General features: G+C 43.7%; 1 protein-coding gene across 22 annotated transcripts in view; it reads left to right on the plus strand.

Annotated features, from left to right (window-relative positions):
- The window catches only part of UNC79 (unc-79 homolog, NALCN channel complex subunit), a 270,421-nt gene that overhangs the window by 193,704 nt on the left and 61,891 nt on the right, over window positions 1-14,826 (plus strand). For all 22 annotated transcript variants that reach the window (XM_058740150.1, XM_058740151.1, XM_058740144.1 and 19 more), the window contains 3 exons: window positions 2,723-2,825; window positions 5,073-5,213; window positions 8,284-8,322. In XM_058740150.1, coding sequence (XP_058596133.1) covers window positions 2,723-2,825; window positions 5,073-5,213; window positions 8,284-8,322 — 283 coding nt within the window. The remainder of the gene's footprint in view (window positions 1-2,722; window positions 2,826-5,072; window positions 5,214-8,283; window positions 8,323-14,826) is intronic.

Genomic DNA, 14,826 nt, shown 5'->3' on the forward strand with positions numbered 1-14,826 from the left:
CACCCCTCCCTCCCACCCCCCATCAACCCTCAGTTTGTTCTCAGTTTTTAGGAGTCTCTTATGTTTTGGCTCCCTCCCTCTCTAACCATTTTGTTTTCTTCCCCTCCCCCATGGTCTTTTGTTCAATTTCTCATTCCTAGTAAAACTGTGTATATATCACCATCTTGTGGGCTGAATTTTTCTACTTTTAGCACAGGCATTTTGGCATCTGGTAGGCATGGCTGTCAATGTCTAAGAAATGTGGAATATTGGACTTCAACCTTCTGTGTTTTGGTTACTTGAAGTGACTTTGTGCTGTTTACCTTAGTGTTTAATGATCAATCATGCCACCTTTTATCTTGGCCCAGTTCTTGCCTTTTCTATTTTCCATCAGTTTATAGTTATGCTACAATCATAAATACCGTTGCTTCAACTCAAAGCACCATCTTGATGAGAACAACTGGAGATCCTTTTTAATGATACACTTGGGTACAGGTAGGAACGAATGTTACTCAGAAATAGCTGTTAAATATCATAGTAAAATTAGATACCCATGAGGGACATTTGGAAGTGACATAAAGATGCTTTTAGATACTTTCCTTTGCTGTTGGGTCTACAGGGCCTCCTGCTTCTCATAAACACACTTTGTAGCCTTTGATCAGGTAAGGGAGTCTGTACAGTGTGGAAGCATCTTGATTCTTCAGAGGCTTCAATGCCCTTTTTCTTTTTCTCCCTCATATTGAAATACATTGCCTACTTCACTAGGTCTCTAAAATTTTTACGTTATTTCTTTTCAAAACCAGTTCCCTGAATCATTATTTTTCTCCTATTTATGGGAAGATCATACAATTTTGTTTTGTTTTTCAGCACTGAATTACCAATTCTTGATGAGAAACCGTTTATTTATTTTTGTAAATGGATCAGTTCTTTAATTAGGTTCTTTGTAAGAAATTTAGAACACCGATTTGTGAGGATAAACTCCATTTGTGAAAGAAAACACAGAAACACAGACTGGAGGTAGCCCTAAAACTGAGGAACAGCTTTGGTTTTTGGCAGAATTTGCGAGTCCGCAGCTTTCTGGGTCAACCTTGCGCTGCCCTATAACCTTGTATTTCTCTTCCTCCGTGTCGAAGATCTCCCCTTCCTGGTGTTGGGTTTATGCAGCTTCTTCTTGAAGTAAGCTTCAATGAAACGTTTTGGAATTTTCACACTGCTGATACCAATTTTGGTGGAGGTGGTGATGACAAATTTCTGGTACGTTCCATGCAGAGGAACTTTGATGGAGGTCCAGAGGTCCAGTCACAAATACCAAGTCACTGCTCAGATGCTTCAGGAAAACCACCCTCTTCCTCTGTGGTGTCCACTGAGGATGATCAAGAAGGTCACAGGAGTGATTCTAGCTCACAGTTTCCTCATGTACTGACTGAAAGAGGTTTTGCTGTGGCTCGACAGCTTTTGAGGCACATTTTCAGTAGGATAATACCTAGGCATTTTGTGAAGTTTAACCACTCGGGTACCGCTCTTCTTGTCACCAGTGACTGGTTTTGTAACAACAGCAAGAGCCTTCTCATTCTTTTTCTTTTCAACCCTAGACTTAGTTGCTGAATACTTCCTTTTGTATGTGGTATTTCTGGAATACATAGCTGATCAGGAATATCTTCCAACTCCTCTGACTAGGACAGGGCTTCCCCTTCTTTGGCGTTTTAGTCTTGCCACCTAGCCCTTCTTAACCTTGCCACCAGCATCAGCCTCCTTGCTTCAGGTTTCTTCTTCTTAGTATCTGGCTTCTCAGCTTTTGCATCCGCCATCTTACGGACGGGAAAGAAGAGAAATAGATTCTTTAATGACCCTTGAGATTTTCTGCATTCTTTGCTGTCTGAAAAACTCTTGAGTCCCAGTTATCAGTCTGCAGAACGTGACGTTATCCTGGATTGTTCCTTTGAGATTCTTCTTGGAGTGCCTCATTTCCACTGTTCCTGGAGAATCAGTCCAGCCCTGGTGGTTTCCTTAATAGAGAATGGTCAGCTGGCTCTTTAGATGTACTTATCACTAGAGCATGTTGCCAAGATTCCTGCCTTAGATTTCTTTGAAGGCATCAAAACCCAAAGTTTTAAACTCCGGTATTTATTAGCTGAAGTCACTGGATGATTCCTTCAAAACACTTGATATTTCACTCATAAATATTTCAGTTTGAAAAATGAAGTCTTTTGCTTCAGGGCTTATGATACTAATTTCCAAAGTAGAAAGCTGTTCTGATATCTGATAGCTCAAACACCTCCCCTTACTTAAGTAGAGTTCTGGGATCTTATTCTCTTCTCAAATTGGCAGCATTTTAGGGTTGGTACACATTTGTAATTCGGGAAATGTAGGATCATAAGGACATCTTCCCTTTATGCCTAGAAAATAAGGGCTGTAACTCATTTGAGGGTGCCCTTGAATAGATTTCCCCCTTTTTCCACTTTTGTCTTCGTCCCCTGTTGGTACACCTGAGCTCTTTCTGATGTCCTCCAAGTCAGAAGGCAAAGGGAGAGCTAGGAGTCTGGCTCTTGAGATCCTACAAACAGAAACAAATCGCAGTCTTTCTTGGATTCATTTTACCTTTGAGAGTTTACCACAATGCAATGTTGCTGATCATGTCACATCCCATGTGATCTTGGGAAGATTTCTAAGAGGAGGATGGGGCTTTTCCCGGCCCCCAGAAACAGACCTTTATTCACCAGGTGTCTCATTGCTGCTCACCCAGGTGCCACAAAATCCAGCCTGCTGTCAGCGCCCAGCATCGTCAGTATGTTTGTGCCGGCACCCGAAGAATTCACGGACGAGCAGCCGACGGTGATGACAGACAAGTAAGCTCACACAGTCCTTCCGCTCCCCATGTTTACAGAGTCTGATAGTTCGCTCACCATGGTTGTGAGAAAGCACCAGAGGAGTCATGCAGTGCTTTACGTCATAACGTGTTCTTCAACTGGCCATGGCCACAAGTGTTCATATGCACTTGTTTCAGAAACGTAGTCTCATTGCACGGACAGCATGTGTTTCTGCCAGGGCACGTTCCTTTTCAGTCTGGACAAAAATGCAAATAATATCCACTTACTGATAATTAGAAGGTTCAGATTGTTAGGATCGGACTCAGTTGGAGACTTGATTCTGATTCCCATCCTGCCAGCAGCATCCTTTCTCTGAATCCCAAACTAGTAAGGTCACCTCTCAGTTTGTCGGCCTTCAATATCCCCAGATCTCTTCTGGGATAAAGTGCAAATGCCTTTGATCATAATAAAGGCCCTTTAGATTGTGAAGGTACGGCCTTACCACTCCTCACCGGGAGCTCTTTCCCCAGCCCCCTCCCCTTCTCCAGAGCATGCCTGATGTGTTCTCCTGTCTGTGATTACATAGGTGCCCTTCTCTCTGGACTTTCTGTGCCTGGTGAACAACTATTCATGCCTCAGGACCCAGCTAAAGGCAAAGTGTCCCTGACTGCACAAGGCAGAATTCATCATACCATTGTCCTAATCTCCATAGTATTTACTACATCTCTCTAGTCTACTGCTTACCACATTGTATTTTGATTATTTAGTTGCTTATACACATGGGTTCTTTAATTGAGTAGGAGTCCCTTAGGGGCCTGGGACTCTTTCTTCTGTATTTTATACTCTAAGCTCCCTATACCTTGCCTGGAACACAGGTGCCTGTTCAGTGAGTATGGTAAAGAATAAGACTTGCAGGATTCCAAGTTTGGTGGCATGTCGGGTAGGTTGGGATAAAGGGAGGAAGAGTGTGTGTTGTCAGGGGCCGGCGTGAAGATCCGTGCAGCTGGCCACAGCCAGCGGTCATTACTGAAGAAGTGAAGGTGTCCACCGTGAAGAGCTGCCTTGGAATGTCCACGTGGGGAGCACCTCGCTGCGAGAGGAGGGCTCTTCTTGGCTCCTCCTTCGGTACAATGTCCCCATTTGTGTACTCCTCCATGTCCCAATCTTTGTGTGCACTCCGTTTCTCTTCTTTCTCAGTTCCAAATGTGAATCCTCCATTTTTAAAAAGGTCCGTTTGCCAGGGACTTCATGATTTAATTTTTTTTTTTTTTTACATTTATTTATTTTTGAGAGACAGAGTGAGACAGAGCGTGGGTGGAGGAGGGGCAGAGAGAGAAGGAGATACAGAATCTGAAGCAGGCCCCAGGCTCTGAGCTGTCAGCACAGAGCCCGACGCGGGGCTCGAACTCACAAACCGTGGGATCATGACCTGAGCCGAAGTTGGACGCTTAACTGACTGAGCCACCCAGGCGCCTCCAGGGACTTCATATATATATAGTTTGCATTTAGGAAGTTCCTAAATAAGTTTGTGCCAGTGATTGTGCTCTAGTTCACTCGCTCTTCCCAGGGGGCTTTCCCCTTCACTTTGTAAAGCTGACTAGCTGCGGCTGAATAGAAGGGCTGTGGCTTTGGTTGAGATGAACTAAATTGAACCTACATTAGACACTACAAAGAGCAATAAGTTGGAAGGCACATAGGAGCAGGGGCCATTGTGTTTTGACACACTACACTGAGTAGGCGTGGGGAGCTCGTAAGGCTGATCTAAGTGAGTGGTAGAGAAGAGACTATGATCCAGACTCCCCAGGTTTTCTAGAGTGTTCTCTTGGCTTAACCCCCCTATCTTGCCTCCACAAATGGGACATTTTTCAGGCTGGCAGCTTAGGAAAGCTTCCATTTGTGCCTAAGGCATTTTTCTTTTCAACAAATGAAAAAAATATCTAGTTACTGACTATCTCTAGCAATAACTTTACATGCACGGAATTCCTCAACCAGAAGCTCCAAACTGTTATTCTGATTGGCACTCACTGTGGGCCAGATGCTTGTGAGTTGAATCTTTTCAGCGATTTAAAGAACCTTCCTGATTTCCATGTGTGCTGTTTCTGTGTCTACGGTGAGGGTGGCATTGGAGTCTACTATTGATTATGAGAGTGGGACCGCATTAAATAGCAGACTTTCGGGGACTTTGGGGACTTCTCCAAGACTCACCAGAAATGGCTGTATATACTTTGTTATGTCTTGGAAACATTGCCGGCCTTCGTGGACAGCGTTCCTCTGTTTTCTTTGCAGATGCCATGACTGTGGGGCCATTCTTGAAGAATATGATGAGGAAACCCTTGGGCTGGCCATTGTGGTCCTTTCCACATTCATTCACCTAAGCCCCGACTTGGCAGCCCCGTTGTTGCTGGATATAATGCAGTCTGTGGGAAGGTGAACATCACTTGTGTTTTCAGTGGGGGAAGGGGCCTTATTCAGTCTACAGCTTGAAATAAAAACGATCAGTTCAGAAGCAAAACATTCAGTAACCTTATAGGTGTTTGATATTTGTGGGATCAATGCAGACTAATTTTAAAAACTGAATGGACCAAACTTTTGATTGAATGCCCTAGCTGTGTTGGTCATGAGTCACAATGTCACTGTGTCAGAATAAAGCGAGAGGAAACTGCACTAAGAAAAGTCTAATATTTGTTGCCCTCAATGACTGCATAGGCTGGTGTGCAGAATAGTACTCAGAATTGTGCACAGTTCATGGTTAAACAGTTTACAAGTTTGAGATATTCTTATTAGATATTCTTTAGATATTATTATTTGTAAGATTTAGATATTATTATCTTTCTTTACCTATTTTAAGATGAGTTCTCAAGGCACTTTGAAATCTTGGAGCATTGTCACATGAGGGGAAGTTGGGAGTGTAGTTTCACACTTCTGACTCAGAAAAGGGAAGGATGCACATATTTTGGGCTGAAAGCCCCACTGAAGGGAGATTAAACTTAATCTACTTTGAGAATGTTCATGTTAAGAAAACTCCACTTAGTGGATAGGACTTTTGAAGAAAAGTGACGTGCTTCATGGATATAAGTGAAGTTCACATTCAGTGACAAATTGTAGTCCTAGCATGCACAGCTTATCGGAGAGGACCGGATTAAATTCTGCACGAATGTATTAAGTTTCTGGTGTGTGTTGGCACAAAGTCAGGTGCTTCAGGCTGTGGGCATTAGACCCAGCCCTTGCCCTGAAGCCCTTTATGGCTTAGTTGTTGAAGAGCTCAGTGATGTACGGAATAACTGAGGAGCCATACAAGATAGGATGTGATTAAGAGCTGTAACGAGTGGTGCACGTAGTAAGTGCTATAGAAGTTCAGGCTGGAAAGAATTTCTTAGGGAAGGTCTCTATGGAGGAGGTAGGGAAAAACCAGGATTCTGCCAATTCCTGGTATTCGAGGCAGGGAACGAACATAAATTGTAATGGAGCTAAAAGTTGGTCTTTTTTTTCTTTTTAAGAAGAAATGCTGATTTCAAATGAAAGACAAACAGGAAAGCATTAAAAAACCCCTCAACCCTTAACATTCCTTCCCCAGATTTTTCCGTAGTGTCCTTAGGAAGTGTATATCCTTAGGAGATGGTAAAACTATTGTGCCTCTGATACCTAGAAATAGCCAGTGTGCAGTGATGAACAGTGGGTGATAGATAGATAAGAAAAGATGAGTTAATCTCATTTACGTCCTTGATTTTAACCTAATCATAGCAATTATGGAACAAATATACCAGCTGTGGAATTGAGAGTTTTTATTTATGCAAGGTCATGGTTCTTACCATCAGTACTTTTTTTTTTTTTTTTTAAACGTTTTTTATTTATTTTTGGGACAGAGAGAGACAGAGCATGAACGGGGGAGGGGCAGAGAGAGAGGGAGACACAGAATCGGAAACAGGCTCCAGGCTCCGAGCCATCAGCCCAGAGCCTGACGCGGGGCTCGAACTCACGGACCGCGAGATCGTGACCTGGCTGAAGTCGGACGCTTAACCGACTGCGCCACCCAGGCGCCCCCCATCAGTACTTTTCAGATGTAGGTCAGATAGCGTTATTGGTCTGATCTGTTATCATCTCCTTGAAATAGCTGGTCTAAGTTGTAATTGATATATAGAGGGGTTTTATTTCATTTTTGTTTAACATAAATGAGAATAAACCATGTTCAAGCATTGCCAGCTGCTGGATGTAAAGATGTGAGCTTTGAAGGTAAGTGAAGGAAAAACAGTAGCAGATATATTTTTACCTGCTTGCATATACATATATTTAAATCTCTACCTCCTTTGGGTAGACTAGCAGGAGACAGGGTAGGGGGGAGGAGCACTTAAAGCAGCTGCCACAGTCCTTAGCAACCTAAGCCTGATCTCCAAACCTACCAGGAAATGGATTCAGTCGTCACCTGATTCAGGGCTTCCTTGCATGCCTTAATTCCAGATGAGGTAATGTGGATTTACGAACACTTAGTTTACTTGTGTTAGTCCCACAGGAACTATTCCCAGGGTGTTCTAAGAGTATGTAAGCTCAGCATTTATCACCCAAGGCTGTCTGTGATTCTGTAGCTGGCTCTCTACTTAGCTCCCCCTTAAAATTTACCCACCCCCCCTTTTTTAGATATCGCCATCAAGATTGCATTTGCTGCACCCTTAATGACTGTTTATTTCATTTGCCAGCACTTATTGATTCGTTGTAGTGTCATTAAGCAAAGCAACGGGGAGCGGTGTCTTGTGTTAGTGGTTGCTAGACCCTCCTCTCCAGATGCATTCTTGCCTGGGCGCTCTCTTGTGGTCTTAAATACATCAACTCTTTAGCATCTCCTCATTTGTTTCTTCAATGTCTTACTGATGAAGACACGTTTTTCTAAACCCACCAATTTAGTGGGCTTAGACATTCTCTTTCTTACTATGCATATAGAAGATCTCCATGTGTATGAACCATATAATGACAAAAAATTACGTTACATATTGATTACTTAGTACATTTCTCTTCTCAATATGTCATTTAGTTGATTAATGACAGATTAGTTGACAGAGACCCCTATTGCCTGTTTTACTCTCTTAGAGAGGCTTTTATAGTTTGTGGTTAGTTTGTGGTTACGTTTCAGAGGTGGAACACAAAGAAATGAATTTTGAGTTAATATGTAAAGAGACAGACTGGGTCAAATGCTGTCCTGATTATCTGTCTAACCTGGCTGTAAAGGCCAATTTGTAGATTGGCCGGGTGATACATTAAACCAAATTTAACTCTGTGCATCTCCGTGGAAACATCTGATTTGGTGCAGAAAGCAGGTCTCAGGAACTGGGCTAAGCTGAACCCGGGAGACTGACCACCACGTGGCTCTGTCCATAAGCAGGGGAATTGCCAACAGTTTTTCTTGTCTCCCCATCTGAACTGGGGCCACAGTGGGTCCTACTGCAGTACTCATACATTTCGTCATGAAAAATTAAGATATTCATGTAACTCTGTTTGCTTTTCCTAGATTGGCATCCAGCACTACTTTTTCCAATCAAGCAGAAAGGTAAGGTGCCAAAGTGAGCCCAAATCTCACGTTCTTTTTGTCCCCTGTGCATGTTCATCCTGTTTCTAAAACACCAGAGGGTGTACCACAGAGGGAATATTGTTAGGTTCACTGCAGCCCCAGAGAGCATTCATTCATTTTCTGTGCATGCCTTTATTCATTCATTCGTTCATTCACCCACTCATGCATTCACCCATTTAATTTTATTATTTATTTACTTTTTCATGCATGCACTCATTTTAGTCAACAGTACTTATTTTAGGTCCACTCTGTAGCAGGCACTGTGCCAGGTACTTAGGTTTCAACTCGGGGCAAAAGTGACATGATTCCTTTCCTTGTGGGGCCTACAGTCTGCCTGGGAGGTGAACAAGAAGAAAATATTTGTGCAGATGTATGATTGTAAACAGTGCTTAGTGCTATGAACAAAAAGTATAGGGAGACCATATAACATTCAGTTATTCAGTAAATACTTATGGAGTGACCACTAGAAACTGAGGGCACCAGTTAACTAAACAGCGAAGCCTGGTTCTCCTGGAACTTCTGCTCCAGTTGAGGAGGCAGACAATAAGCAAATTAACAAACAAGAAAACTGATCATGTAACTTAGTATCATTCAGTGTTAAATGCTATGAAAAATAATCAGTTAAGTCTAGGAGATAGAGAACAACCAGAGGTGGTATTTTGGATGTAGTAACAGTCAAGAACAGCCTCTTTAAGGAAGTGGTATTCAAACAAAACCTGAAAAAGGGGGAGAGTGATCCAGGTGGCAACTTATAGAATGTTCCAGACAGAGGAAACAGCAAATGCAAAAGTGTAAGTCAGGAAAGTGCCCAGGATATTTGGGGAACAAGACTAAGGCAGGCTGGATCAGAGTGAGTGGGGAGAAGGGGTAGGAGAGGAGATGGACGAGGTGACGGTGAGGCTGGCTGGGTAGGACCTAGGAGGTCATTGTAAGGAGTTAGGACTTTAACTGGGAGAAACAGGGAGGGGGGGGGGGAGGCGGGGCGCAGGCGCGACATGACTTAACTTGTGTTTTGAAAAGATCACTCCAGCTTCTGTGTTGAAAATAGGTCATGCATGGGGCGCCTGGGTGGCTTGGTCGGTTGAGCGACTTCGGCTCAGGTCATGATCTCACGGTCCGTGAGTTCGAGCCCCGCGTCAGGCTCTGGGCTGACAGCTCAGAGCCTGGAGCCTGTTTCAGATTCTGTGTCTCCCTCTCTCTCTGCCCCTCCCGTGTTCATGCTCTGTCTCTCTCTGTCTCAAAAATAAATAAACGTTTAAAAAAAAAAGAAAAGAAAAGAAAATAGGTCATGCAGGAAAGCGGGTCAGGGGTGGAAACAGAGGAGCCAGTGTGGAGCCCATTTCAGTGGTGCAGGTGCAAACTAATAAAGTGAGAAGAGGTCCCATTAAGGATATATTCAGGAAATGTTCTTCAAGTCAAGCCAACAGAATTCACTGATAGACTGGATGTTGGGTGTGAGAGAAAGAGAGAAGGCAAGAATGACTCCTAGGTTCTGGTCCAAACAGTTGGGTAGATGTCTGTGCCGTTTACTGAGATGGGAGATGGGTGGGTGTATATGAGGCAGAGCTGAGGTAGTCTAGGTAATGGGAGGAAGGGAGGAGAGACAGGCTTCCCTTAAGGAGCGATGTTTAAACTAAGATCTGATTGTTTCCTTTGCAGTGCAGAAGCTTTTTATCTTCATGAGGTCCCAATAGTTCATTTTTGCTTTTAATTCCCTTGCCTTTGGGGATGTGTCGAGTAAGAGATTGCTACGGCTGAGGTCAGAGAGGTCTTTTCCTGCTTTCTCCTCCAGGGTTTTGATGGTTTCCTATCTCACATTCAGGTCCTTTATCCATTTTGAGTTTATTTTTCTGAATGGTGTAAGAAAGTGGTCTAGTTTCATTCTTCTGCATGTTGCTGCCCAGTTCTCCCAGCACCATTTGCTAAAGAGACTGTCTTTTTTCCATTGGATATTCTTTCCTGCTTTGTCAAAGATTAGTTGGCCATACTTTTTGTGGGTCCAATTCTAGAGTCTATTCCATTGGTCTGTGTCTGTTTTTGTGCCAATACCATGCTGTCTTGATGGTTACAGTTTTGTAGTAGAGGCTAAAGTCTGGGATTGTGATGCCTCCTGCTTTGGTCTTCTGCAATATTACTTTGGCTGTTCAGGGTCTTTTGTGGTTCCATACAAATTTTAGGATTGCTTGTTCTAGCTTCGAGAAGAATGCTGGTGCAATTTTGATTTGGATTGCATTGAATGTGTAGATTGCTTTGGGTAGTATTGACATTTTAACAAAGATGGCGGCGTAAGAGGACACTGGGCTCACCGCGCGTCCTGCTGATCACGTAGATTCCACCTACACCTGCCTAAAGAACCCAGAAAACCGCCAGAAGACTAGCAGGACGGATTCTCCAGAGCCAAGTGCAGAGGAGAGGCCCACGGAAGAGGGTAGGAAGGATGAGAGGTGGTGCGTGCTGCACGGACTGGCGGGAGGGAGCCGGGGCGGAGGGCAGCCTGCCGGCCAAGCAGAGCCCCCGAGTCTGGCTGGCAAAAGCGGAGGGGCCGGACGGACTGTGTTCCGACAGCAAGCGCGACTTAGCGTCTGGGAGGTCAAAAGTTAACAGCTCTGCTCGGAAAGCGGGAAGGCTGGAGGACAAAGGGAGGGAGAGCTGCTGAGCCCCCAGACGACAGAGCTCAGTCTGGCGGGGAACAAAGGCGCTCACCAGCGCCATCTCCCCCGCCCATCCCCCAGCCAAAACCCCAAAGGGAACCAGTTCCTGCCAGGGAACTTGCTCGCTCCGCGCAAATACCCAACGCGGTGCTTCTGCGGAGCCACCCCTCTGGCAGCGGGTCTGACTCCCTCCCGCTGCCACAGGGCCCCTCCTGAAGTGGATCACCTAAGGAGAAGCGAGCTAAGCCTGCCCCTCCTGCCCCCGTGCACCTTGCCTACCCATCCCAGCTAATACGCCAGATCCCCAGCACCACAAGCCTGGCAGTGTGCAAGTAGCCCAGACGGGCCACGCCACCCCACAGTGAATCCCGCCCCTAGGAAAGGGGAAGAGAAGGCACACACCAGTCTGACTGTGGCCCCAGCGGTGGGCTGGGGGCAGACATCAGGGCTGACTGCGGCCCCGCCCACCAACTCCAGTTATACACCACAGCACAGGGGAAGTGCCCTGCAGGCCCGCACCACTCCAGGGACTATCCAAAATGACCAAACAGAAGAATTCCCCTCAGAAGAATCTCCAGGAAATAACAACAGCCAATTAACTGATCAAAAAGGATTTAAATAATATAACAGAAAGTGAATTTAGAATAATAGTCATAAAATTAATCGCTGGGCTTGAAAACAGTATAGAGGACAGCAGAGAATCTCTTGCTACAGAGATCAAGGGACTAAGGAACAGTCAGGAGGAGCTGAAAAACGCTTTAAACGAAATGCAAAACAAAATGGAAACGACGACGGCTCGGATTGAAGAGGCAGAGGAGAGAATAGGTGAACTAGAAGATAAAGTTATGGAAAAAGAGGAAGCTGAGAGAAAGAGAGATAAAAAAATCCAGGAGTATGAGGGGAAAATTAGAGAACTAAGTGATACACTAAAAAGAAATAATATACGCATAATTGGTATCCCAGAGGAGGAAGAGAGAGGGAAAGGTGCTGAAGGGGTATTTGAAGAAATAATAGCTGAGAACTTCCCTGAACTGGGGAAGGAAAAAGGCATTGAAATCCAAGAGGCACAGAGAACTCCCTTCAGACGTAACTTGAATTGATCTTCTGCACGACATTTTAACAATATTTGATCAACAAAACTAAAAGGCAATGAACGGAATGGGAAAAGATATTTGCAAATGACATATCAGACAAAGGGCTAGTATCCAAAATCTATAAAGAACTCACCAAACTCCACACCCAAAAAACAAATAATCCAGTAAAGAGATGGGCAGAAAACATGAGTAGACACTTCTCTAAAGAAGACATCCAGATGGCCAACAGGCGCATGAAAAGATGCTCAATGTCACTCCTCATCAGGGAAATACAAATCAAAACCACACTGAGATACCACCTCACGCCAGTCAGAGTGGTTAAAATGAACAAATCAGGAGACTATAGACGCTGGTGAGGATGTGGAGACACGGGAACCTTCTCGCACTGTTGGTGGGAATGCAAACTGGTGCAGCCACTCTGGAAAACAGTGTGGAGGTTCCTCAAAAAATTAAAAATAGATCTACCCTATGACCCAGCAATAGCACTGCTAGCAATTCACCCAAGGGATCCAGGAGTACTGATGCATAGGGGCACTTGTACCCCAATGTTTATAGTGGCACTTTCAACAATAGCCAAATTATGGAAAGAGCCTAAATGTCCATCAACTGGTGAATGGATAAAGAAATTGTGGCTTATATACACAATGGAATACTACGTGGCAATGAGAAAGAATGAAATATGGCCCTTTGTAGCAATGTGGATAGAACTGGAGAGTGTAATGCTAAGTGAAATAAGTCATACAGAGAAAGACAGATACCATTTGTGTTCACTCTTGTGTGGATCCTGAGAAACTTAACAGAAGACCGTGGGGGAGGAGAAGGGGAAAAAAAAAAGTTAGAGAGGGAGAGAGCCAAACCATAAGAGACTCCAGAATAAACTGAGGGTTGATGGGGGGTGGGGGATGGGCATTGAGGAGGGCACCTGTTGGGAGGAGCACTGGGTGTTGTATGGAAACCAATTGGCAATAAATTTTATATTAAAAAAAATAAACTAAGATGTGAAAGAAATGAGTTGCGTTTAACCATGCAAATCGCTATGGAAAAAGCATGTGCACAGGTCTGAAGGTGGTGAAGAACAGATTGTGTAGGGAGAGTCACAGAAAGTCCAGTGTGGCTAGAGCACAGACATGTGAGCTCTTGCTGAGATTGGCTTGCCAGTGTATACGGGCTTATAAACCATATTAAATATCTTGGGCTTCCTACTAGCCGCAGTGGGAAGCTGCTGAAAGATTTTTATGCAGCAGGGGATGTGTGTGTGAAAGGCTACTTTGGCTGCAGTGGGGAGGAAGAACCAGAGGAGAGCAAGAGTGGGTACTGTGTGTGACTCTGGACACACTTAATCTCTCTGCTTTAGTTTTCTCATCTATAAAAGAGGGATACCAGTGCATGGCCTTGTTAGGTCACAGGGGTATGTGCTGTGAGGTCCCAGTGAAAGAGGATATGTGTTAGCATAACTGTACCGACCCCTACAACCATAAGACGGTGCTGTTGTTACTGTACTTCTGTAACTCTTGGTTTTAGGAATATTTGCTCCTCTTTTTTATGCTCCTTTATAGATTTTTTAAAACTTTTCCCCCCTAACATTTTCTTGTAAAAACTTAAATATACTGCAAAGTTGGAAGAACTTAATAGTGAACACTCATATATACCTGTCACCTAGATTCTACAATGAACATTTTACCCACTTTATCATATATCCAACCATCCCTCTCTCCTTCTACCCACCCATCATCAATCCATTTTATTTTTGGATGCATTTCAAAGTCAATTTCAGATATTAGCATACTTCCCCCATATATCCTTCAGCAAAGTTATCACTGACTGAAGTTTGACTTTAAGATTTTTTTCCTTAGGGGCACCTGGGTGGCTCAATCAGTTAAGCAATCGACTTCAACTCAGGTCATGCTCTCATGGTTTGTGGGTTCAAGCCCCGCGTCAGGCTCTGTGCTGACAGCTCAGAGCCTGGAGCCTGTTTCAGATTCTGTGTCTCCCTCTCTCTCTGACCCTCCCCGTTCATGCTCTGTCTCTCCCTGTCTCAAAAATAAATAAACGTTAAAAAAAAATTAAGATTTTTTTCCTTTGATGCAAAATTTACCTACTAGAGAATATGCATATCTTACGTGTACATTTCACTGATTTTTGACAAATACATACCCCTGCATAACCTAAATCTCTGTCAAGATATAGAACATTACCATCACCCCCAGAAAGTCCCCTCATGCATCTTCCCAATTCCCACCCACATAAGCAAATACTAGCCTTACTTTTTTTTTCCACCATAGAGCTTTATATAAATGGAATCATACAGCTTGTGCTTCTTTGTGTCTGAGCTTTTTTACTTAGCATAACGTTTTTGAGATTCATCCATGTTGTTGCCTGTATCAGTAGTTTGTTTCTTTTTTTTACAGCTAAGTACTATCCCATACTTTATTTATTTATTCTCCTGTTGATGGACATTTGCATTGTTTCCAGTTTGGGGCTATTATAAATAAAGCTGTTGTGGCCATTATACAAGTCTCTTTGGAAACAAATGTTTTTATTTCTCTTAGATAAATACCCAGGAATGGAATTGTGGGGTTCCTGGATGGGTGTATGTTTTATTTTATAAGATACTAGCAGATCGTGTCTTTAAAGTGGTTGTGCCATTTTGGTATTCCCACCAGGATTGTATGAGACTTCTGGTTGTTTGACATCCTTACCAAAATTTGGTGGTGTTAGTCTTTTTAATCTTAACCATT

This window comes from Neofelis nebulosa, chromosome 7 (genome assembly GCF_028018385.1).
Source record: "Neofelis nebulosa isolate mNeoNeb1 chromosome 7, mNeoNeb1.pri, whole genome shotgun sequence".
Classification (NCBI taxonomy): Eukaryota; Metazoa; Chordata; class Mammalia; order Carnivora; family Felidae; genus Neofelis; species Neofelis nebulosa.